Here is a 25,997-nt window from a genome sequence, read left to right on the forward strand (position 1 = left end):
TAAAACTAACAACAAGTAGGTAAGCCCTTTCTTAAAGCTCTCATAAAGCTCTAATTTTAGCCACTAATTACTTTAGCTTCACCTGCAATTCATCAACAAGTCCAATATCTGAGTCTTGAGCCCTTCCCAGTTCCTCAACCCCCAACCCACATGAATCACCATGAAAGCTAGGTGCCTACTCAGTTCAGAAAGGTCCATCTTGACTCTTAAGCACCAGGTAGAAGAAACTCTTGCTTTAGTTTGCTGCTGTGGGTTCCACAGAGGCCAATGGACACTACCTCCTGGTGAAATGATGTTCTTGCTGTCCTAGAGCATGCCCAGGCTGAAGTGCTGCCATACTGGGCTCTAAGGAGAGAGCCAGCCAGTCCACATGCCCACAGTCTTTGTTCTAAAGACTGAGTTCTAGGCCAGAGGGGTTCCCTGGGGAGGCCTTCCAGCCTCAGCTATGTGGTATAGATCTCCCTGCCCCATGAACCCTTCAGACCAGGTTCCACAACCCATATGGTATGCTTTCCACTGGAACCTGTCATCCTTTCAAACTGCAGAAGAATCTCAATTAGAACCATCCTGATTCATCAGAAAGGTTCTAATTAACTGAGGTTTCTTTAAAAAAAAAATCTTTTTTAGTGTTTATTTATTTTTGAGAGAGAGACAGACAGAGCATGAGCAGGGGAGAGGCAAGAGAGAGACGGAGACACAGAATCTGACGCAGGCTCCAGGCTGTCAGCTCAGAGCCTGACAAGAGGCTTGAACTCACGAGCTGTGAGATCATGACTTGAGCTGAAGTTGGATGCTTAACTGACCGAGCCACAGAGGTGCCTCTAATTAACTGAGCTTTATTTAAAAGGCTTTCCACCCCCTTTTTCTCCCAGGAGGTTGCTTGGCATCTATACAAATCTGTCTGCCTCTTTTCCAGCAACCAGCCATGCACATCAAAAGGTTTTAAGAGAGGTCTTATGATCAGGCCATATTGAGATTCTGTTTCACCCTTCTCCTGGGGCAATGGGTATCTGTGTGCTTTTTGCCTACATAACTATGTGGCATCACTCACATGGCTATCTTGAAAAAGAAGATCTGGAGTGCTTGCTTATAAGTCCTGGCAACTTCAAGTACTGGCTGGAATTCTTAACATTTCTATCCCATAGTACTTTGTTATATTTGGAACCACAAATATAAATTCATGGTAAATAGAGTGCGTTGGATAGCTTATGCCACATTCATCTTAGAATGCAGGGATATCTGGGCAAATCTAGAAGGCCAGCAAGGGTGGCCCACAATGGGCTTATTTGACCATAGGACTGAAGAACCTTTCAGGAAAGAAAAAAATTTATTCAAACAATCACAAGTGTCCACATCTCAAGTTTAGTTCAAGAACAAAGGATCAAGGTGGGCAGTGGGGAAGGAAGAAAGTCAAGGGAGGAAGTAGACCAAGGTGTTTACTACTCAGATTGTCTAGGGGTTACAGCAGGGGCTACAATAAAGTATGAAAAACTAAAGAGTTGTTTCACTAACCTTTATAGACCTTAAGAAACCCAAGGCTGTGCTTTCCAGAGGAAAATCAGGAGAAGGGAGTTTTGTCAGAAGCAATACATTATTGGCAGCTTCAGGATATCATCACAGTGAGATGAAGAAGAGAGCAGGTATGGTAAGTGCTAGGTGGGAGCAGAGTGAGTTAGCAAACACTAGTGACCTCCCACCAGCCTTTTCAGAATTAGCTGGGAGGGATATCTGCAAAGCAGGTAGAAGGAAAGCAAGAAAAATACTGTTTGGGGACGGTTACTGTGCCTCTGCTTGTACCACAGAGTTGGGGCTGGTGACACAAAGCCTAAAATATAATTGAAGCTTCAATGTTTGTTCCATGGAACCTCACCAGTTCTTCTGCATTCCAGTGGTTTTCTACAGACAAAAATGTTTCAAAAACTATTTGAGAAGAACCCTTCTTAATGGTAGCAGCTTCTGGGGGCTGCAGGGAGAAGAAATCAATTTGAACAATGGGCTTATATTGTTGGGTAAGAATCAACTGTTAGGAACTGAATGATGAAGATTGCTTTGTGTTGTCAGTGGTAATACCTATTCGTGCCTGAGGCTCAAAGTTCTAACAGGTGCTCTCTGTCCTGAAATTTTTTACTGCTTAGAAATGTCAATTTTAGGAATATCTGCTTGCAAATTTCTTTTGAATAGAACTTGTACATCAAATTCTGACCTTACATGATTTCATTGCTTATAATTTAAACCAAAGGTAACTGTCTCTCTGTGTTAAGACCAATATTTTATTTTCTTTTTTCACGAGCTTTTTTGATTTTTTTTGCCTTTTAATTGAATAAACTGTCAGAAGATTCTTTTTCTTTATCTTATTTCTCTTTTATCTTTCTTTCATAAGAGGAGAAGAGAAACAAACAGGAGAGTATCAGTTATGAGGATAATCCATGCTTGATAAAGGGAAAGCTGAGACTTTTTCTCCCACGGACAGAATAGTGTTTATTGTTATTTTAAAGGTGATGCTGCTTTTGTCAAAAATTCAAAAAATATAGAAAGACGTAAAGAAAAAGTAAAAATTATTTTGAAATCACACTATTCTGAAGAGAACCAGTATTAATGTTCTAGTATAGAATTTACATGTTGTCTCTCCATGTATATACAGACAGACAGAAAAAAAGACAGGGAGAGAGAAAATGTATGCAAGAGCCTTTCTAGGTCCTTTGAGAAAAGCCTGGTACTACCCTTTGAACCAGTGCCTTAATGTTGTCACCTAGGGAAGAAAGACAGATAAGCAAACCCCGTGTTTCAAAATTACCCATAACATAGCAGCTCCACAGATCAAATTAACCACACAGGACAGCCCTAAAGATCACTCAGGAAAATTGCTAGAACCACACTGTTATCTTGTTTCCAGAGCGTTACAGAACGTCTATGAGGAAACTCATAAACTATAAAGCATTGTCTTTGACGTACATAGTCATCTGATAGAGGCCACAACTCTTGAGTGGCTCAAAATACCACAAAAGTGGGTGGGGAGTGCTTCTACTCAGGGAGAGTCCTTTAACCTCATTTCCCTGTGTCTGATACTGCAGAAAGTCCAAGTAGTTTTAGTTTACCTTTATAATTGGAGAAGGCATTCCAGAAGGACTCTAACAAAACATTTTGAATCCATTAGTTGCTGCTTTGCACCCAGGATAAACTTTCTTTCTTTTTTCTTTTCTTTTTTTCTTTTCGTTTTTTTCTTTCTTTTCTTTTCTTTCCTTTCCTCTTTTCTTTTCCTTCTTTTCTTTTTTCTTTCCTCTTTCTTTCTTTCTTTCTTTCTTTCTTTCTTTCTTTCTTTCTTTCTCTCTTTCTCTCTTTCTCTTTCTTTCTTTCCCAAGTTTTTATTTAAATTCTAGTTAGTTAACATATATGGTAAAATTGGTTTCTGGTGTAGAACTTAGTGATTCAGCACATACATATTAAAGAATCCAGAGCTCATCACAAGTGCCCTCCTTAATACCCATTGCACATTTAGCCCATCCTCTGCACACCTTCTCTCCATCAACCCTCGGTTTGTTCTTTATAGTCCCTTATGGTTTGCTTCTTTGTCTCTTTTTGTCCTTCCCATATGCTCATCTGTTTTGTTTCTTAAATTCCACATATGAGTGAAATCATACGGTATTAGTCTTTCTTTGATTTATTTCACTTAGCATAATACACTCTAGCTCCATCCACATCGTTGCAAATGGCAAGATTTCATTCTTTTTCTCCTTTTTTAAGATTTCATTCTTTTTGGTAGCTCAGTCAGTAATAGTCCATGTATATATATATGCCACATCTTCTTTATCCATTCATCAGTCAATGGACTTTTGGGATCTTTCCATAGTTTGGCTATTGTTGATAATGCTGCTATAAACATCAGGGTGCATATGCCCCTTCAAACTGTATTTTTGTATCCTTGGGGTAAATGCCAGAAGTGGAATTGCTGGATCATAGGGTAGTTTTATTTTTAATTTTGGGGGGACCAAAAATTACTCTTCTCCAGAGTAGCTGCACTAGTTTGCATTCCCACCAACAGTGTAAAAGTGTTCCTCTTACTCTGTATCTTCACCAGTCTCTTGTTTTCCTGTGTTGTTAATTTTTGCTATTCTGACAGGTGTAAACTGGGTTACTTTCATCAAAGCAAGAATTTAAAAACAACATAACCTGATATAAAACAAAAATTTTTATTAACAGGGAAAGAGGACTGATGCTGGTATAATCCCTCACATGGTTTTCAGTGTAGGAGTGGTGTTCCCTCTCAGTGAGAGAGTAGAAAGAGTTGGGACTTTGGAGTCACATAGTTCTGAGTCAAATGCCACTCACTTAAGGGTGTATATTATATATCACATGCAATATTTGGGACATATTTACACTAAAGAATAATTTATTGTTTATCTGAAATGCAATTTTGACTGTGCATCCTGTATTTTTATTTGCTAAATCTGGCATCCCTACACTCACTCCATGTATGACCACATACAAGTTACTTTATTTCTCAGAATCTCCAGCTCTACATATGTAAAGTGTGAGATAACAATAACTAATTCTTAGGTGACTGAAAAGCACCTAGAATTCACTCATTAGATATTACTGAGTGTCTACTATGACAAGGGCTCTGGCATAGGCCAGGGGAATAGAGGCTGTCCTGCTGAAGATTATACTAAACGGTTAACTGAACAATTGGTTACTTCCTTAAACTGAGATGAGCACAACAGAAAAGCACAGGATGTTATGAGATAGAGACCCATACCCTGTAACTGGTCACAGGAGCTTTTCTTAAAGAAATGACACTTGGGGGCGCCTGGGTGGCTCAGTCGGTTGAGCGTCCGACTTCGGCTCAGATCATGATCTCACAGCTCGTGAGTTCAAGCCCCGCGTCGGGCTCTGTGCTGACAGCTCAGAGCCTGGAGCCTGCTTCTGCTTCTGTGTCTCCCTCTCTCTCTGCCCCTAACCCACTCACATTCTGTCTCTGTCTCTCTCAAAAATAAATAAACATTAAAAAAAAATTAAAAAAAAAAAAGAAATGACACTTGAACGTGGATGCATATATTCATAGATGTGTACTTGTCAGTACTTGAAACTCAAAACACCTCTTTCTCTCAAACCTGTCTTTTGTCCTAAGTCCTTAAACTTCAGTTAAAAGGACAGAATTCATAGGTTACCCATTACACAAACCTGATAGTCATTCTGAACTCATTCCTGACACTCATTTTCTATATCAATTCAATTATCAGTTTTTCTTCCAAACATTCCTCAAACCTGTACCCTGTTCTCCATCTGTACACCCCACTTCCCTCACTGTCTCTTGCATGGCTATTTTGATAGCTTCCTAACCAGTTAATATACTGCTAGTTCTGCTACCTTAAAACTTGTATTTTACACATGAAGTAGGAAATTCTATTATATTTCTCTACTTAAAACATTTTAGTGACTTCCTTTTACCAAAAGCCCATGATTTCCTTCACTTTTCCCTTTATAGCATCTTTAAGAGTCATTCTTGAGTAGCCAATAACCTAATCAGGGAACCAGGGATGTGTTTTAGAGCCAAGGATACTATACACCTCTCCCAAAGTAGATAGCACTGAGAGCCTGCTAGGACACAACAGCAAGTGAAGGATCTAGGAAAACACATGGCTGCTTTTGAGTATTGCTAACAATAATATGCTTGGAAAAAACCCAAAAACAAACAAACCAAAACAAATAAAAAAACACACAAACAAACAAACAAAAAACCCTATAAAAATTCTGCCCTTCCAAACAATCAGTGCCTATTTTACCTTAAACCTTTTGCCAAAACCTGAAGTGTCTGGAAAAGAGGAGCACAGGGAATCCTGGATACATATAAAATGCTGTCACTACTTAGCTTCTTTGGATCTGAACACTTCCTACTACCTAATCTTCATTGCCTGGGAAGCCACATCTGTTCATGAGTTGTATTTGGGTCTCTGGTGTTGACTTTCTACATGTATATCACTTCTATATATATGAATGCCCAGTATCCATCAAAAAGTGAAAATATGTATCATATTCCTTCAAGCGCCAGTTGTGAAAAACCATTAGCCAGTTCCCTAGACTCAGAAATCTAGAGTAATTTTTTTTATTTCTGTTTGCCTTAGAACAGAACCACCAGTGTGGGAGGGGAGAGTTCCGTGACAGGATTTAGGAAGCAGGCTCAGAAGGGAAGTTCATATGGAGGAGAGTGATGCTCTGTTCTAACAGTGAAGAGAGTAGGAACTGGAGGCAACAGAAGACAATTACCTCCTACTTGCTGCCTTGGTTCCAAGTAGGTCTGAGATTCCAAGGCGTCATCAGGAGGGCTTCAGTCTTTTCTTTGTTCAGAGTAGGACGAGTCTGAGAATGGTGGAGGTGGGGGAAGTAGATCCTCTAGTCTTGCCCTATTCTGCATCCAGCTCCTAGATGCTGTGGGAACAAAGCAGGACTTAATGAAGGCCAAAATGAAGTCCCTTTTGCTATAATCCTTTCTACCTCTACTATAGCCTCTTCACACCCTCTGTCCAGTGAGTTATAAGAGATGAAGAGGGAAGATAAGAGAGTTGAAGCAAAGAACAGGACAACTCTTGAGGCTTAGGCAAGGAGACAAAGTCATCTCCACAGTCTGCCAGAGCTTGCCAATCCAAAATGGCAAAGGCCACTTTGGGAGACAGAAGAAGAAAGATAGATTCAAGGAATCCCTTATTCCTCACATGGACACTGTGAAGAAGTTATGAGAATAGATCATACAGGCTATTTGTGGGTAACAAAAAAACAGGTCAGCCACAACTTCCTGCAGCCTCAATTGTGATTTGATTCACCAAACCAACTGGGGTCTTTTGGATAGAAACCCAGGAAGTTGGGCTGAAAACCTGAAACAAGGGGCTATGGATAGCACTGGGTCTCCCATGTCTAGGAGAGTTGCTACAAGTAGACAGCCTGAAGCATTCCTACAGAACAGGGTAGCTGATTGGACATATTTAGATCCTTATGCCTATCATCACCTATTAACTCATTTCCATATGCTGGAAGAAAGTAAATTACTCTGCACTGAAGTCTAAATGCTTACATACATTATCCAGTTTGCAGTGTGCAGAAGATAAGATGTTTGCTTTATGCAGACCCATTCTCTTTGGACACCCACCAGTCAGGCGTTGCCATGGGTCATGAATTCTAGCTAATTATATGGGTCACCATTCCCCCTTCTGGATTAAAATATAAACTTGATAACTGAAATTGCAGCAGCCATTTTGTCACCCTGAGGTGGGAGACATATATAAAAAGACAGATAATCATAGACGATAACCTTGATATTGTCATGTTACTGAGCCAATACAAGTAAATACATATGTCAAGATTTCTTATGTGACACAAATACAAGTCTATTTGCTTACGCCACTACTTTGGGGTTATGTTACTTTCAACCTTAAAGACTTCCTAAATGATCCAGGGAGTCCAGAATTATTAGTGTTGGCTGATGACAAGAGAAAGTATAAAAACCATATGATCATTTCTGTAGATGAGAAAAAAACATCTGACAAAGTTCAACATCCATTCTTGATAAAAACAAAAAACAAAAAACAAAAAACCCTCAAGAAAGTAGGTTTGGAGGGAGCATACCTCAACATAATAAAGGCCATATATGAAAAACCCACAGCTAATATCCTAAATGGGGAACAACCAAGAGCTTTTTCTCTACTGTCAGGAACAAGACAGAGATGTCTGCCTTCACCACTGTTATTTAACTTAGTACTAAAGTCCTAGCCACAGCAATCAGAGAAAAGAAATAAAAGGTATCCAAATTGGCAAGGAAGAAGTAAAGCTTTCACTATTTGCAAATGGCATGATACTATATATCGAAAACCCTAAAGACTCCACCAGAAAACATTAGAATTGATAAATGAATTCAGTAAGGCCGCAGGACACAAAATCAATATACAGAAATCCTTTGCATTTCTATGTACTAGTAGTGAGGTAGCAGAAAGACAAATTAAGAAAATAATCCTATGTACAAATGCATCAAAAATAAGCAAATACCTCAGAATAAATTTAACCAAGGACGTAAAAGACCTATACTCTGAAAACTATAAAACAATGATGAAAGAAATTTAAGAACTCACAAGCAAATGGAAAGATATTCTATGTTCATGGATTAGAAGAATAAATATTGTTAAAATGTCCATACTACCCAGAGCGACCTACAGATTCAATGCAATTCCTAAAAAAATACCAACATCATTTTTAACAGAACTGGAAACTCTCCAGTTTCCAAAGGAATAAAAGCTGAACCACTTTCTTACACCATACACAAAAACAAACTCAAAATGGATTAAAGATCTAAATGTGAGACCTGAAACCATAAAAATCCTAGAAAAGAGCACAGGCGGTTTTTCACACATGGCCTTTATTTTCTCTGACATCAGCTATGACATCTTTCTAGATATGTCTCCTGAGGCAAGGGAAACAAAAGCAAACATAAACTATTGGTATTACATTAAAATAAAAGTCTTTTGCATGGCAAAGGAAACAACCAACAAAACTAAAACATAACCTACTGAATAGGAGAAGATAATTTGCAAATGTCCATTAAGAGGTTAGTATCAAAAATATATAAAGAATTTATATAACTGAACACCAAAAAACCCCAAAGAATCCAAATAAAAATGGGCAGAAGACATGAATAGACGTTTCTCCAAAGACATACAGATGGCCAAGAGACATATGAAAAGATGCTCAACATCATTCATCATCAAGGAAATGAAAATCAAAACTACAATGAGATATCACCTCATACCTGTCAGAATGGCTAAAATCAAAACACAAGAAACAACAAGTTGGTGAGGATATGGAGAAAAAGTAACCCTCTTGCAGTGTTGGTGGGAATGCAAACTGCAGCCACTGTGGAAAAGTGTTCCTCAAAAAATTAAAAATAGAATCACGATATGATTCAGTAATCCCACTACTGGCATTTGCAAAAGAATATGAAAACACTAATTTGAAAAGATATATGCATCCTTATGTTTATTGCAGCATTATTTACATAGCCAAATAAACGGAAGCATCTGAAGTGTCCACAGATGATTGGATGGATAAAGAAGATGTGGTATATATACATAATGAAAAAGAATGAAATCTTGCCATGTGTAGCAACATGGACACATTTTGAGAATATAATGCTAAGTGAAATAAGTTAGTCAGAGAAAGACAAATGCCATATGATTTTATTTGTACGTGGAATTTAAGAAACAAAATAAACGAACAAAGGGATAAAGAGACAAACCAAAAAAAAAAAAAAAAAAAAAAAAGACTCAACTATAGAGAACAAACTGATAGTTATCACAGGGGAAGTAGATAGGGTGGATGGGTGAAACAGTGAAAGGGTTTAAGAGTACACTTATCATGATGAGCATTGAGTAATGTATAGAACTGTACATTAACTAAACTGGAATTAAAATAAATATTAAAAATAAATAAAGTGTTGGTTGCTGACAATGACTTAAGCCAAAAGCAAAATGACAAATGCATAGCTTTGTCAAATAATTTTTCTGTCAGTCCCTACTCAGACTTTTGAAGTAGCAGAGCACAGGGAGCAAGTTGGCTAGAACTCATAAATGGAATTTTAAAAAAAAAGGATAAACAAAAAGCAGATCAGAACTATAAATACAGAGACAAACTGATGGTTGCCAGATTGGAGGAGGGTGGGGGTGGGGGTAGGGCAAAATGAGTGAAGGGGAGAGAGAAATACAGGCCTTCCATTATGGAATGATAAAGTCACAGCAATAAAAAAGCAGAACATAAAGAACAGTCAATGATATTGTCATATCTATGTAATGGGACGGATAGTAGTTATACTTGTGGTGAACACAGCATAATGCATAAACTTGTCAAACCACTCAGTTTTACACCTGAAACGAATGTAACATTGTGTGTCAACTGTACTTAAATAAAAATAAAAAGAAAAAGAAAAAAGAAAGTTGGCTAGAGAAAAGGTATTAGGAAGTTAGAACTTTCATTTGCATATCAGTGTACCCTGGCAAAGGCTTGTCTATAGAGGATCTTGGAGATAATGTTCCAACATTCATTTTACCTCAGTAAATTAGTGTAAGCCAATTATGATAAGACTATGCCCCCTTTTAACTGGCTAATTGGGGGATGAGTAGACCAAAGCCAATATGGATCAAGGACCTACTGGAGTTCCCGGGAAAAAGGGCTAGTTTCAGTCTCCTGCTAGAAATAATCAAAGAAGAATATTATTCTAGTATATTATGCTAGCAGCCATATTATGACCATGAGAGTAACCAGTTTTAGCAGGAAGCCAACTCTGTGGCAGCAGAGAATTGGGGTCCCTAATGACATCTCTAAGCTGCTGAATCAATTGGCCCTGGAGTCTACCTGACTTTTAGAATTCCTAATATATGAAATAAATGTCTTTGGTGTTCAGACCAATCTAAAGCAGCCCTTCTGTTACTTATGACTGGGGGTATTCTAGTATATGTGCTGCCGAAGCAAGCACATGACTGGGGGTATTCTACCTGACATGGAATTTGGTCCCTGAAACTGATGTGCTACAAATCTCAGACCCTAAAATGTGATGTGGAATTTGCTAAATGGAGAAAAGTGACCAGTAACAATGGGCACTATGCTATTATTCCTAGTTGAAAGGTTCTAGAAACTTGCTTGAGAAACGGTTAGTAAAACTATTTCACCTGGGGGACAGATATATGCCACTAAAGCTGTAGTATTTGAGGAAATGATGGGAAAAATCAAGAAGATCAGCTGCTTCTTGCTGCCTATGGAACTAAAGGTGGTTCATCTGATAGCAGAAAAGAAGAGAATACACATCTTTTCCAAGAGAGACCTTTTATGTCTATAACCCATATTCTAAGTTTTTTGAGAGTCCAATAATTTTGACCCTTGCATGCTGAAAACAGACAAACCAAAAAACAAACAAACAAACAAACAAACAAAACCACCCAAGTGTTTTCTCCCAAGAGGGAGGAAGAGGAGTGGAGTGTAAATATCCATAGACAAGGTTTGAGGGGCTCCCAGAAACTCTAACCACGATGATTGGTGAAGATCAGCTTCCTTGCTGAAGCCAATCCATAAAGACTGGGAGAGGTGGTTGTTTCTTCAAATGTGCAGACACCAATGCAAAGCCACAAGGAACATAAAGATTCAGGGAAATATGACACAATCAAAAGAACAAAATAAACCAGCCCTAAAGAAATGGGTATCTATGTATTTACTGATAAAGAATTCAAAACAATCATCTTAAATAAGTTCAGTGAGCCACAAAAGAACACAGATAACTAAATGAAATTAGAAAACCAATATATGAAAAAAAAAGAAGTTAACAAAGAAATGGAAATTATAAAAAAGAACCAAACAAATTCTGGAGCTCAAGAATTTAACAATTGAACTGAAAAATTCAATAGAGAACTTCAACATTTAACTCGACCAGGCAAAAGAAAGAACCGGCGAACTTGAGGACAAGTCACTTGAGATTATTTAGCCAGAGGCACAAAAAATAAAAATAATGAGAAAGCGTGTAAGAAACCCTCAGGGAATTATGGGACACCATCAAATTTACCAATATGCACATTAAAGAAGGAGAGAGAAATAGGGACAGAAAGCTTATTTAAAGAAATAATAAAGGAATTTATTTCAACACAATAAAGACCATCTATGATAAGCGATAGCTAACATCATACTAGTGAACAATAAAAGCTTTTCCTCTAAGATCAGTAACAAGAAAAGGATGCCCATTCTTGCCACATCTATTCAGCACAGTACTAAAAGTCCTAGTTAGGGAAATTAGACAAGAAAAAAAAGTAAAAGGCATTTGAGTAAGAAAAAAAGATTTAAAAGTGTCTCTCTTTGCAGATGACATGATCTTATAGGCAGAAAACCCTAAAGTGTACACACACACACACACACACACACACGTTAAACTAATAAGCAAAATCAGTAAAGTTGTGGGATACAAAATTAACATACAAAAATCAGATGTGTTTCTATAACTATCAATGAGCTATTTGAAAAAGAAATTAAGAAAACAATTCTATTTACAATTGTATCAAAAAGAATTACTTAGGAATAAACTTAACCAAAGAGGTGAAAGACTTACACACTGAAAACTACAAAACACTGGTAAAAGAAATTAAAGAAGACAAAAATAAATGGAAACATGCCAATCATAGATGGGAAGATAATATTATTTAATATCCATACCACCCAAAGAAATCTGTAGATTCCATGTTATCCTCCTCAAAATTCCAATGACATTTTTTATATTAAAAACATTTTTTTAAATGTTTCCTTATTATTTTTTTAGAGAAAGAGACAGAGCATGACCAGGCGAGGGGCAGAGAGAGAGGGAGGCACAGAATCTGAAGCAGGCTCCAGGCTCTGAGCAGTCAGCATAGAGCCCAATGCAGGGCTTGAACCCATGAACCATGAGATCATGATCTGAGCTGAAGCTGGACACTTAACTGACTGAGCCACCTAGGTGCCCTGACATTTTTTACATTTTTACAGAAATAGAAAAAAATATCCTAAAACTCATTTGGAACGACGGAGGTTCCCAAATAGTCAAGACAATCTTGAGAAAGAAAAACAAAGCTGAAGCCATTATACTTCTTGACTTCAAAATATATTACAAATCTACAGCAATTAAAACAGTATGATTCTGGTATAAAGACAGACATATAGACCAACGGAACAGAATAGAGGGCCTGGAAATTAACGAATGCATATATAGTCAATTAATTTTCAGCAAAAATGCCAATAATACACAATGGGGAAAGTATAATCTTTTTAACAAACTGTGTAGGGAAAACTGGGTATCCACATGGAAAAGAATGAAATTAGACCCTTATCTTATGCCATACACAAAAATCAATTCTAAATGGCTTAAAGACTTAAATGTAAGACATGAAACTGCAGGGGTACCTGGGTGGCTGAGTCAGTTAGGCTTCCAACTCTTGATTTTGGCTCAGGTCATAATCTCACAGTTCGTGAGTTCAAGCCCTGTGTCGGGCTCTGTGCTGACAGCTCAGAGCCTGCTTGGGATTCTCTCTTTCCCTCTCTCTCTGCCCCTCCCCAACTTGTGCACATGTTCTCTCTCTCAAAATAAATACAAAAAGTTTAAGAAAAAGACAGGAAACTGTAAAGTTCCTAGCAGAAAACATAAGGGAAAATCTTGACATTGGTCTTAGCAATGATTTCTTGGATATGATACCAATAGCACAGTCAACAAAAGCAAAAATCCACAAGTAGGACGACATCAAAACTAAACAACATTTGCACAACAAAGAACAGTAAACAGAATAAAAGGCAATCCACAGAATGGGAGAAAATATTTGCAAACCATATATCTGATAAGGGATTAGTATCTGAAATACATTAAAGAACTGCTATAACTCAATTGCTGAAACCAACATTAAATTACCTAATTAAGAAATGAGCAAGGGCTTGAATAGACATTTTTCCAGAGAAGACATACAAATGACAACATATATGTGAAAAGAAGCTCAACATCACTAATTATTAGGGAAATGCAAATCAAAACTACAATGAGGTATCACCTCACACTTGCTAGAATGGCTTTTTTTTAAATCCAAAAAATAACAAGTATTGGTAAGAATGTGGAGAAATTGGAGCACTCGTACACTGTTGGTGGAAATGTAAAATGGTGCAGCAGCTATGGAAAAGAATATGGTGGTTCATTAGAAAATTAAAAATTGAACTATCATATGAACTAGCAATTCCACTTCTGGGTATAGTCAAAAGAATTGAAATCAGGATCTCAAAGAGATATATGAATTCTTATGTTCACTGCAGCATTATTCACAATAGCCAAGATATGGAAACAACCTAAATATCCATCAATGAATGAATGGATAAAGAAAATATGATATATATATATATATATGTATATATATATATATATTTCAGAGTATTATTCAGCCTTAAAAAAGAAGGATATCCACCATATGCAATAACATGGACAAACTTGGAGGACATTTTGCTAATTGAAATAAGTCCATCACAGAGAGGTAAACACTGCGTTATTCCACTTATGTGAGGTACCTAAAATAGTTCAACTTATAGAAACCAAGAGTAGAATGGTGGTTGCCTGGGTCTAGGGGAGCAGGGGAAATGGAAAGCTGTTGTTGAATTAGTATAGCATTTCATATGTGCAAGATGAATAGGTTCTAGGGATCTGCTGTAAGATATAGTGCCCACTGTTAACAATATGATTAATATGATTAATAATATGATTAATATATGATATTGTATGCTCAAATTGTTAACAGGGCATATCTCATATTAAGTGTTATTACTACAAAAAGCAGGGAGAGTACAGAGATAGATACGTTTATTACCTTAATTGTGGTAATAGTTTCATGGGTTTGCCTATGTCCAAACTCATCAAATTTTGTACATTAAATATATGCATTTTTTTGTGTACCAATTGTACCTCAATAAAGTTGTGGGGGAAAACAGTTTATAAAGTCTAAAAGCATTTGCATTCTTAGAAATTAGGTTAGAAATTAGATATGGTTGAAATTAGGTTAGAAATTAGATATGGTTGAGCTATCTCTTTAGTGTGGTTAATCATAAAATGTGGGAAAAATTTCCAACTTAATGAAGTGCCTGTCCATGAAATATTTTATTCACACACATATTACTGACAGAATTAAGATATAATGGTTGTTTCTATGACTGCTCATTCATAGAATATCTAAATCTCTCTTGTATACCATGGGTTTGTGGTTTTATCTTTGTTTTCCCATTGTAAATCTCATACTGACTTAAAACAGGAAAGAGTTACTTTTTCTCAGAAAGTGATTCTCTCAGAGGATGAACATTTGAATAGAAGCAATTGGGAACAATTGAGTACGGGGAATCCAAGCACACTGATGCCAATTTTCCCTGCAAGCTTTCTTATTGTCTATCTGGAGACACAAAAGAAATATCTTGTTTGATAATTTAGATTGAATAGTAAATTTGGAGACAGTGGGAGGTCAACCATTTCCCACTAACTTAATTTAATAAATTTCATATAATGCCTACTTACTATTTATTACTTGGATAGAAATTTTAAGCCTGCTATATATTGCCAAGCAAACACTGAAAGCCAGTAGAATGGTTATGGGGTGGATATTTGAAAGAATGTTAAAGATTTTAGTATGGCTATTTTCTTCCAAAATTCTACAAAAACTGCAGATACTCACAGGTAAAAGTAGATGATAAAAAGATTGGTTTGCCTCTATTTGATGAAATGGAGATAACGCTTCAACCCAGAAATACACTATTCCACAGAAAAGGGAAGGTAGAAAATGAGATTTCTCTCTGCAGTTATCATTCTTTTGTGTGATTGAAAGCGCAAACTTCAGTCCACATAACTCAGGCAATATGAAAATAGGTGTCTCTCAGTCATGTTAACACAACCTTCAATTAATAAACATTATTTCCTTTCATCCATGAATCTACTCTTACCATCCTGGCATTCATGTTTTACAAAATTAAAGATGTTTGTAATGTTATTTAAATTGTAAACTACATGAATCCAAGAAGGAACATGTATGAAAAAATAAGCACAAGAAGAAATATGACAAATGGGGTGACTAAGTTTTTCTTTGATTGTTATCTGCTCAGTGGGGCAGAAGAAATAGTCTTTCACTCAGCTATCTAAGACAACTCTTCAGTTCTTTTTAGCCAGAAAATTCGCAATATGTAGATTAATAGAAAGTTCAATGTTAGGGAATGAACTACATATCACACTAAATGGTTATGGTAACTGTGAAATACAAACTTTATCTATCCCAGTTTAAATACACATCATAATTCTCTCAAAATATATAGCATAATCACAAAGAGAACATCATAAAAGCATGTCATTTAACTATGAATAGTAGTATTAAGACGGAAAAGTTTCATGGAAAGGTCAACTTTTCATTTCAGATTATATATAAATATAAAAAAAAAATCAGGGAAAGGAGTTAATATGGTGGAGCAGCATGGAGACCCTGAGCTTGTCTTGTCCCTGAAAAGCAGCTAGATCAGCACCAAACCATTTTGAACACCTAAGAAATTGATCTGAGAATTAACACAACAATCTTAATAACTTGGGCCCCAGAACTTTCCAGGTACATGGTGCAGAGAGGTGAACTGGATGAGAAAAAAGCCACGGAGGGTAGGGAGCTGTTTTTTGGAGAGAGACAGAGAGAGAAAGGGGGAGAGTGCAGCACATTGGGATCGTGCAAGAAAAGCACTTCCCCAAAAGTAGCTGGAGAGAAAGAGTGAAAACACTCACAAGGGGCTGAAGAAGAAATTTCTTCCCCCAAACCATCGACAGGCAGAAAGGAGAGGGTTTTAATACCATCAGGATTCTATAAACAGTGGAGTGCAGAGTCTGAAGTTTTGGAGCTCGGTGTCTGGCAGTATTCTGGTGGGGAAGCAGGGTAAAGAGCTGCTTTACCAGAGCTGGCAGCAGTGTCTGAGGGATCCGTGTGCCACACAGGGAAAAGTGGTTCCCCTGCTTGGAGTGCATTTTGTAGAGGCCATAAAGCCTCCCCACAGGCAAGGGTACCAGGTGGACCCCAGAGAGCAGCCACATTTGCTGGTATTGGGACAAAGACACGAGAGGGTGGTGAAACCTAGAGTTGGCTATGTTGTGATTTGCCATAATCTCTGAACATCTGACATTGCACGATCACATAAACATTTTCTGGGGCAAGCCAGCACCTGGCTATTGCTCAGCAAGACCCTCCCCCAGAGAGTTGGTGCAGGTCCAAGCCTCAGGGATCTCTGAAGCATGGGGTTTTGAACACAAACCCATCTGAGATAAAACTCTGAAGGGAGGTGCTGCCTGGTAGGTGGACAGCTTGGACATGGACAGGGTAGAGGCAAGGAGTGGATGGAGGCTTGAGACAAAGGAGTGGGGCTTGATCACAGGTGGGTGAGTGCACCAAAGTCCTATAACAGAGACTAGGGAGCTGGGTGAAGCCATTTCCACCTCTCCCACATATGAGCATGTTGGTGCATGGACATGCGCAACACAATAATCCACCCCAGTAAGCTAAGCTAAGCAGCACCACCTAGGGGAGAATGGAGCCATTACACCAAGCCCCACCCAACTGCACCCTAGAAGGACATCCCCTAGAAGACCAGCACAAGTCACTCCACCTGCTTAGTGTAAGTCTTCATAGTTTCACTTCTAGAGGAAACTGGATGTAACTTCATTCAGGTTTCACTCTGTTTGCTGGGTTATTTATTTGTTTTCTTTGCTTCTATTTTTAAATTGTTTTCTTTTTCTTTCTTCTCTTCCTCTTTCTCAGATACAGAAAGAGAAAAATTTATTTTGTTTTTTTTTACTTTTACTTTATTTTTAAATTTTTATTCTATTTCATTTTTTTATTTTATTATGTAATATTTTTTAGTTTTTAAATTTTTTCTTACCTTTTCCCCCCTTTCTGCTCTATTCTATCAAGCTTCTTTCGACACGCTGACCAAGACACACCTAGGATCTAGCATCCTTTATTTGATTTTTTTGATTTGTTTTTAAGTCCTTATTTTTTATTTTTTTCTTCCTCCAAAATGACAAAATTAAGGAATTCACCCCAAAAAGAACAGGAAGAAATGACAGCCAGGGGCTTAATCAACAGAGATATAAGCAAGATATCTGAACTAGAATTTAGAACCATATGACCAGGAATACTAGCTAGGGTTGAAAAAAACCATAGAATCCCTTTCAGTGGAGATAAAAAAATAAAATCTAGTCAGGATGAAATTAAAAATGCTATAAACTACACACAATCTCAAATAGGTTTCACGAAGGCAAGGATGGATGAAGCAGAGCAGTGAATCAGCGATATAGATGGTAAAATTATGGAGAATAATAAAGCAGAAAAAAGGAGGGAAACAAAGGAAAAAGATCACGATACAAGACTCAGAGAACTCAGTTATTTATTAAAAAGGAATAACAACTGAATCATAGAGGAGTCCCAGAAGATGAAGAGAGAGAAAGAAGGGCAGAAGGTTGATGTGAGCAAACTGTGTTGGAAAACCTTCCTAATCTGGGGAAGGACACAGACATCAACATCCAGGAAGTACAGAGAACTCCCACTAGATTCAACAAAAACTGACCATCACCAAGGCATATCATAGTCAAATTCATAAAATACACAGACAAGGAAAGAATTATAAAAGCAGCAAGGAAAAAAAGTCGTTAACCAATAAGGGAAGAGAGATCAGGTTCGCGGCAGACCTATTCACAGAAACATAGAAGGCCAGAAAGGAGTGGCAAGATATAGCCAACATGCTGAATTGGAAAAATATGCAGTCAAGAATTCTTTATCCAGCAAGACTGTCATTTAAAACAGAAGGAGAGATAAAGAGTTTGCCAGATAAACAAAAACCAAAGGAGTTTTGACCACTAAACCAGCTCTGCAAAAAATTTTAAGGGAGACTATCTGGAGAAAAGACAGAACAAAACAAAACAAAAAAAGACCAAAAGCAAAAAGACTAGAGAGGACCAGAGAACATCACCAGAAACACAAAGTCTATGGGCAACATAATGGCACTAAATTCATACTTTCAGTACTCACTCTAAAGGTCAATGGACTAGGGGTGTGTGGGTGGCTCAGTCAGTTAAGCATCTGACTCTAGATCTCGGCTCAGGTCATGATCTCACGGTTTTGTGAGTTCGAGCCCCACATCAGGCTCTGTGCTGACAGTGTGGAGTCTGCTTAAGATTCTCTTTCTCTTCTTACTTCTCTGCCACTTCCTCACTCATGCTGTCTCTCTCTCAAAATAAACAAACATTAAAAATTAAAAAAAAAATGTCAATGGACAAAATGCTCCAATCAAAAGACATAGGGTATCCCAATGGATAAGAAAATAAGACACATCTATATGCTGCTTACAAGAGACTCATTTTACACCTAAAGACACCTTCAGTTTGAAAGTAAGGGGATGGAGAGCCAACTATTATGCTATGGTCATCAAAAGGAAGCTGGAGTAGCCATACCAATATTAAACTAGATTTAAAAAAAATTTTTTAATGCTTATTTATTTTTGAGAGAGAGACAGACAGCGAGTGGGGAAGGGGCAGAGAGAGGGAGACACAGAATCGGAAGCAGGTTCCAGGCTCCAAGCTGTCAGTACGGAGACCGACGTGGGGCTCAAACTCATGAACCATGAGATCATGACCTGAGTCATGCCTCTTAACCTACTGAGCCACCCATGTGCTCCTAAACTAGATTTTGGAATAAATACTGTAACAAGAGATGAAAAGCGGCATTGTATCATAATTAAGGGGCCTATCCATCAAGAAGATCTAACAATTGTAAATATTTATGCCCCCAATGTGAAACGCCCAAATATATAAATCATTTAATCACAAGCATAAAGAAACTTATTGATAATAATACCATAATAGTAGGGGACTTCAACACCCCACTTAAAGCAATGGACAGATCATCTAAGCAGAAAATCAACAAGGAGACAAGGGCTTTGAATGACACACTGGACTGAATGGACTTAACAGATATATTCAGAATATTTCATCCAAAAGCAGAATACACATTCTTATGCAGTGCACATGGAACATTTTCCAGAATAGATCACATACTGGGTCACAAATCAGTCCTTAACAAGTACAAAAAGATCAAGATCATACCTAGTATATTTTCAGACCACAACACTATGAAACATGAAATCAACCACAAGAAAAAATTTGGAAATACCATGAATACTTGGAGATTAAATAACATTCTACTAAATAACGGAAGGGGTAATCAAGAAATTAAAGAGGAAATTAAAAAGTACATGGAAGCCAATGAAAATGAAAGCACAACAGTGCAAAACCTCTGAGATGCAGCAAAGGTGGTCATAACAGGGAAATATATAGCAATACAGGACTTCCTAAAGAAGGAAGAAAAGTCTCAGATATACAATCTAAACTTAGACCTAAAAAATCTGGAAAAAGAACAGGAAATAAATCTCAAAACTAGCAAAAGAAGGGAAATAATAAATATTAGACCAGAAATCAATGATATCGAAATAAAACAAAATAGTAGAACAGATCAATGAAACCAGGAGCTGATTCTTTGCAAGAATTAAAAAAATTGACAAACCTCTAGCCAGTTTGATCAAAAATTAAAAAAACACATATAAATACAATCACAAATGAAAGAGGAGAGATCATAATCAACACCACAGAAATACCAACAATAATAAGAGAATATTATTAGCAATTATATCCCAACAAATAGGGCAATCTGGAAGAAATGGACAAATTACTAGAAATATATAAACTAGAAAAACTGAAACAGAAATAAATAGATAACTTGAACAGACCCATAACCAGTAAGAATTGGATCAGTAATCAAAAATCTCCCAACAAACAAGAGTTCAGGGCTGGAAGGCTTTCCAGGGGAATTCTACCAAACATTTAAGGACTAACACCTATTCTTTGGAAGCTGTTCCAAAAAATATAAGTGGAAGGAAAACTTCCAAACTCATTCTATGAGGCCAGCATTACCATGATTGCAAAACCAGATGAAGACTCCACTAAAAAGGAGAACTATAGACCAATTTCCCTGGCGAACATGGATGCAAAAATTCTCAACAAGATTCTAGCAAACTGGATCCAATAATACATTAAAAGAATTATTCACCACGATCAAGTAGGATTTATACCTGGGATGCAGGGCTGGTTCAATATCTGCAAATCAATGTGATAAATCACATTAATGAAAGAAAGGATAAGAACTACTTGAGCCTTTCAATAGATGCAGAAGAAGCATTTGACAAAATACAGCATCCTTTCTTGATAAAATCCCTCAAGAAAGTAGGGGTAGAAGGATCATTCCTAAAGATTATAAAGGCGATATATGAAAGACCAACAGCTAATATCATCTTCAAAGGAGAAAAACTGAAAGCTCTCCCCCTACGGTCAAAAACACAAAAGAGATGTCCATTCTCACCAATGTTATCCAACACAGTGTTGGAAGTCCTAGCCTCAGCAATCAGACAACACAAAGAAATAAAAGGCATCCAAATCAGCAAGAAGAAGGTCAAACTCACTCTTCACAGATGACATGATACTCTATGTGGAAAACCCAAAAAACTCCACCAAAAAATTGCTAGAACTGATACATGAATTCAGCAGAGTCACAGGATATAAAATCAATGTACAGAAATCGGTTGCATTCTGATACACCAATAATGAAGCAGAAAGAGAAATCAAGGAATCAATCCCATTGACAATTACACAAAAAACCATAAAATACCTAGGCATAAACCTAACCCAAGAGGTGAAAAAATCTATACACTGAAAACTATAAAAAACTTATGAAAGAAATTGAAGACACACACACAAAAATGGAAAAACATTCCATGCTCATGGATTAGAAGAACAAATATTGTTAAAATGTCAATACTACCCAAAGCAATCTACATATTCAATGCAATCCCTATCAAAATAACACCAGCATTCTTCACAGAGCTAGAACAAACAGTCCTAAAATTTGTATGGAATGAGAAAAGACCCCAAATAGCCAAAGTAATCCTAAAAAAGAAAACCAAAGTTTGAGGCATCACAATTCCACACTTCAAGCTGTATTACAAGCTGTAATCACCAAAGCAGTATGGTATTTGGCACAAAAACAGACACATAGATCAATGGAACAGAATAAAGGACCCGGAAGTGGACATACAAACATATGGCCAACTAATATTTATAAAGCAGGAAAAGAGTATCCAATGGAAAAAAGACAGTCTCTTCAGCAAATGGTGCTGGGAAAACTGGACAGCGACATGCAGAAGAATGAGCCTGGACCACTTTCTTACACCAAACACAAAAATAAACTCAAAATGGATGAAAGACCTAAACGTAAGACAGGACGCCATCAAAATCCTATAGAAATATACAGGTAACAACCTCTTTGACCTCAGCTGCAGCAACTTCTTATTTGACAAGTCTCCAGAGGCAAGGAAAACAAAAACAAAAATCAACTATTGGGACTTTGTCAAGATAAAAAACTTCTGCACAGTGAAGGAAACAGTCAGCAAAACTAAAAGGCAACCTATAGAATGGGAGAAGATATTTGCAAGTGACATATCAGATAAAGGGTTAGTATCCAAAATCTACAAAGAATTTATCAAACACCCAAAAAACAAATAATCCAGTGAAGAAATAAGCAAAAGACATGAGTAGACACCTTTCCAAATAAGACACCCAGATGGCTAACAGACAAATGAAAAACTGCTCAACATCACTCATCATCAGGGAAATACAAATCAAAATCACAATGAGATACCAACTCACACCAGTCAGAATGGCTAAAATTAACAATTCAGGCAACAACAGATGTTGGTGAGGATGTGGAGAAAGAGGAACCCTTTTGCACGGCTGGTAGGAATGCAATGGGCAAAACACATAAAATCCCTGGCTTCACAGAGTATATATTAATGTGGGAGGACTCAGACAATTAAAGAATAAATAAGAAATTATGCAGTGTAATTAGAAGGTGACAATAAGCTATAGGGGGGAAAAAGCAGGGAAGGAAGGTAGCTAGTTCTTCAGAGGTCAATACTAATAAGGTGATCAGAAAAAGTCTTTCAAAGAAAAACATTTGAGCAAAGAATTGAAGAAGGTGAAGGAATAAGTCAAGTGGATATTGGAGTAGACATCATTTCACGCAGAATACCAAATGCAATGGCCCTGAGGCTGTCACATGCTGTTTTGTTCAAGGAGCAGTAAGGAAGCCAGTGTGAATTGGAGGTAAGAGAGAAGAGTAGTGAGAAATCACATTATTGAGGTCAGATGAGAGGGGTCTTGTAAGCCAATTAATGACTTTGGCTTTTACTTTTGGGGAGATAGGAAGCCACTTGAAGATTCTGATAAGCATGACATAAATTGATTTATATTTTAGAATGATCATTCCATCTCCTGTGTGAAAAGAGGCTTTTAGTGGAACAAGAACTGAGGGAAGGAGCACCATTTAAGAAAATGATTGAAATATTAAAACAAATGTTGAACATGCCTTAGACTAGAATGGTAGAGATAGCTATGGTTAGAAGTGCTTGATTAAAGATCAATTCTGAAGCTAGAACCAGTAAGATTTTTTGACAGATTGAATATGGTGTACAAAAGAAAGAAAGAAAACAAAGATGATTGCATAGATTTTTGTTTTGAGCAGTTAGTAGACTATGGAATTCCTAATAATGAGTGACAGGGAAGACCTGTGGAACCACCTTTTCTGGAACCATTGCCACATTTCTACAGTATTTGTTGGTACAGTTATTTATCTTAAATATATTTTTTAAACATTCAAATATACCGAAGTGTTGAAGAATACCATTTTAATTTGCTACTGAAAGAAAAAGCATTACTGCTTCTTCAGTGTTTGGACCTTAATTTGGTGATGATAATTGGCAGCAAGAGTAGTGATTGAATGCCATGTGGTATCTTTTACTATTTAAATGAAAATTTAAAATTTTAATCTATTGATTTCATTCTTAACTGTAATAATACAGTTGTTTTATATATGCTGGTTATATATGCAATTCTTAGAGATAAATATAGCTTCATATAGGGACATTACTTCAGTACAGCCACAAACCAAAAGCATACTGCATGTGTTTCAACCACAATTATGAAACCTGCAAAACAAAGTAACAACTTTGAGATATAATCTACACACCATAAATGTACAATTCAGTGGTTTTTAGTATATTCATGAACTTAGGAAACTCACTACTATCTAATTTGAGAACATTTTCATCACCCCAAAAAGAAACCCCATACCCACTAGCACTCACTTCCTATTCTCTCTTATCCCAAACTCTGGAAATGAATGAATTACTTTCTGCCACGATGGGTTTGCTTTTTCTGGACATTTTATATAAACAGAATCATACAATCAGCTTTTTGAAATTTGCATTATGTTTTCAAGGTTCACCCGTGGCAGAATATATCAGTACTTCAGTATTTTTATTGCCAAATAATATTCCATTGTATGGATATGCTACATTTTATTTATCCACTTTCTGGCTATTTTAATTAATGTTGGTGCTAACATTTGTTTACAAGCTTTTCGATGTGCTTTCATTTTCTTGGGCATATATCTAAGAGTGGAACTGCTGGGTCATACAGTACTCCAAGTTTAATATATATATATATATATATATGTATATATATATATATATAAAATGTATACACACATATATATATACATATGTGTATATATATACATATATATGTATATGTATATATATGTATGGGAGTACATATACATATATACATACGTACATACATATGTATATGTGTATACATATACACATATACGTATATGTGTATATGTGTATATGTATACACATATACATATATGTGTATATGTATACACATATACATATGTATATACACATGTATATATACATATACATATATACATATGTATATACATATATATGTGTGTGTGTGTGTGTGTGTGTGTATATATATATATATATATACACACACACACACACACACACATATATATATATATATATATATATATATATATATATATATATAAACCCAACTACCAAATTCCTTTCCAAAGAAGCTGCACCATTAATTTACATTCTCCCCAGCAATACATTACGGTCCTATTTCTTCACATCATTGTCAACATTTGCTATTGTCTTTTTTATTTTACTTACCTTAATGGGTATGAAGTGGCAGCTCATTATGATTTTGGTTTGTTTTTACCTATTAATGATATTGAACATCTTTTCATGTGCTTTTTGGCCATGTGTACATATTTTTTGGAGAAATGTCTATTCAAATAATTTTTCCATTTTTAAATGAGTTGCCTTTTTATTGTTGAGTTACAAAAATTCTTTATACATTATGGATACAAATCACTTATAAGAATCATGATTTGCAAATATTTTATTCCATTCTGTGGGTTATCTTTTCACTTTCTTTATGGTGTCCTTTGAAGGACAAAAGTTGTAGATTTTAATGAAGTCTCATTTTTTTGTTGATTTTGCTTTTTTTAGTGACATATTAAAGAAACCTTGACTAATTCAAAGCCAAGAATATTTACTTCTATGTTTTATTCTACAAGTTTTGTTATTTTAGGTCTAAAATTCAGTTCTATGATTTATTTTTGGTTAATGTTGGTATATCACATGAAGTAGGGGTCCAACTTCATTCTTTTGCAAATAGATATGCAGTTGTCCCAGCACCAGCTGTTGAAAAGACTATTCTTTGTCCATTGAACTGTCTTGGCACCCTTGCCAAAACCAACTGATCATAAATTACAGGGTTTATTTCTAGAGTCTCAATTCTATTCCATTAGTCTATAAGTCTATTCTTATGACAGTAGAGGTTAGCAAATTGTACACTTACCAATTAACTTACCCACCCACCCTTTGCATTCACAGTTTTATATTGTCTTTCCTACTAAAATGTAAAATTTTGTAGGCTAGGGATAGCTACTTATTTTTGTACTCCCATAGCCCATGATGTTGTTCAACAATGTACCTTAAATATTTTGTAGTAAAAAAAAACAAATACCAAATAGGATTGTCTAAAAAGAATATGGCCTAATGTACTTATACAGTGTTGTTAACTGCATATACAGTTGACCCTTAAACAATATTGGTTTGAACTGCACAGGTCCACTTATATAAAGATTTTAAAAATAAATACAGTATTATACTGTAAAGGTATTTTATCTTCCTTATGATTTTCTTAACAACACTGTCTTTTCTTTAGCTTATTTTATTGTAAGAATATGGCATACAACACATATAGAGTATATATGTTAATGGGCTATTTAAGTTATCAGTAAGGTTTCCAGTCAGTAGCAGGCTATTAGTTAAATTTGGGGGCAATCAAAAGTTATACATGGATTTTCAACTGTGCAGGGGTCAGTGCCTCTAACCCCCCACATTGTTCAAGGGTCAACTGTAATGAGAAACCCAAAATAACAGTG

General features: G+C 36.4%; 1 protein-coding gene across 3 annotated transcripts in view; it reads right to left on the reverse strand.

The window, feature by feature from the left end:
• Nucleotides 1-6,084: 6,084 nt before the first annotated feature.
• The window catches only part of ADAD1 (adenosine deaminase domain containing 1), a 103,210-nt gene continuing 83,297 nt past the window's right edge, over nt 6,085-25,997 (reverse strand). For all 3 annotated transcript variants that reach the window (XM_007087593.3, XM_007087590.3, XM_007087591.3), the window contains one exon: nt 6,085-6,423. In XM_007087593.3, the coding sequence (XP_007087655.1) occupies nt 6,388-6,423 (36 nt within the window). In that variant the 3' untranslated portion in view covers nt 6,085-6,387. The remainder of the gene's footprint in view (nt 6,424-25,997) is intronic.

Source organism: Panthera tigris, chromosome B1, assembly GCF_018350195.1.
Source record: "Panthera tigris isolate Pti1 chromosome B1, P.tigris_Pti1_mat1.1, whole genome shotgun sequence".
In the NCBI taxonomy this organism is placed as follows: domain Eukaryota; kingdom Metazoa; phylum Chordata; class Mammalia; order Carnivora; family Felidae; genus Panthera; species Panthera tigris.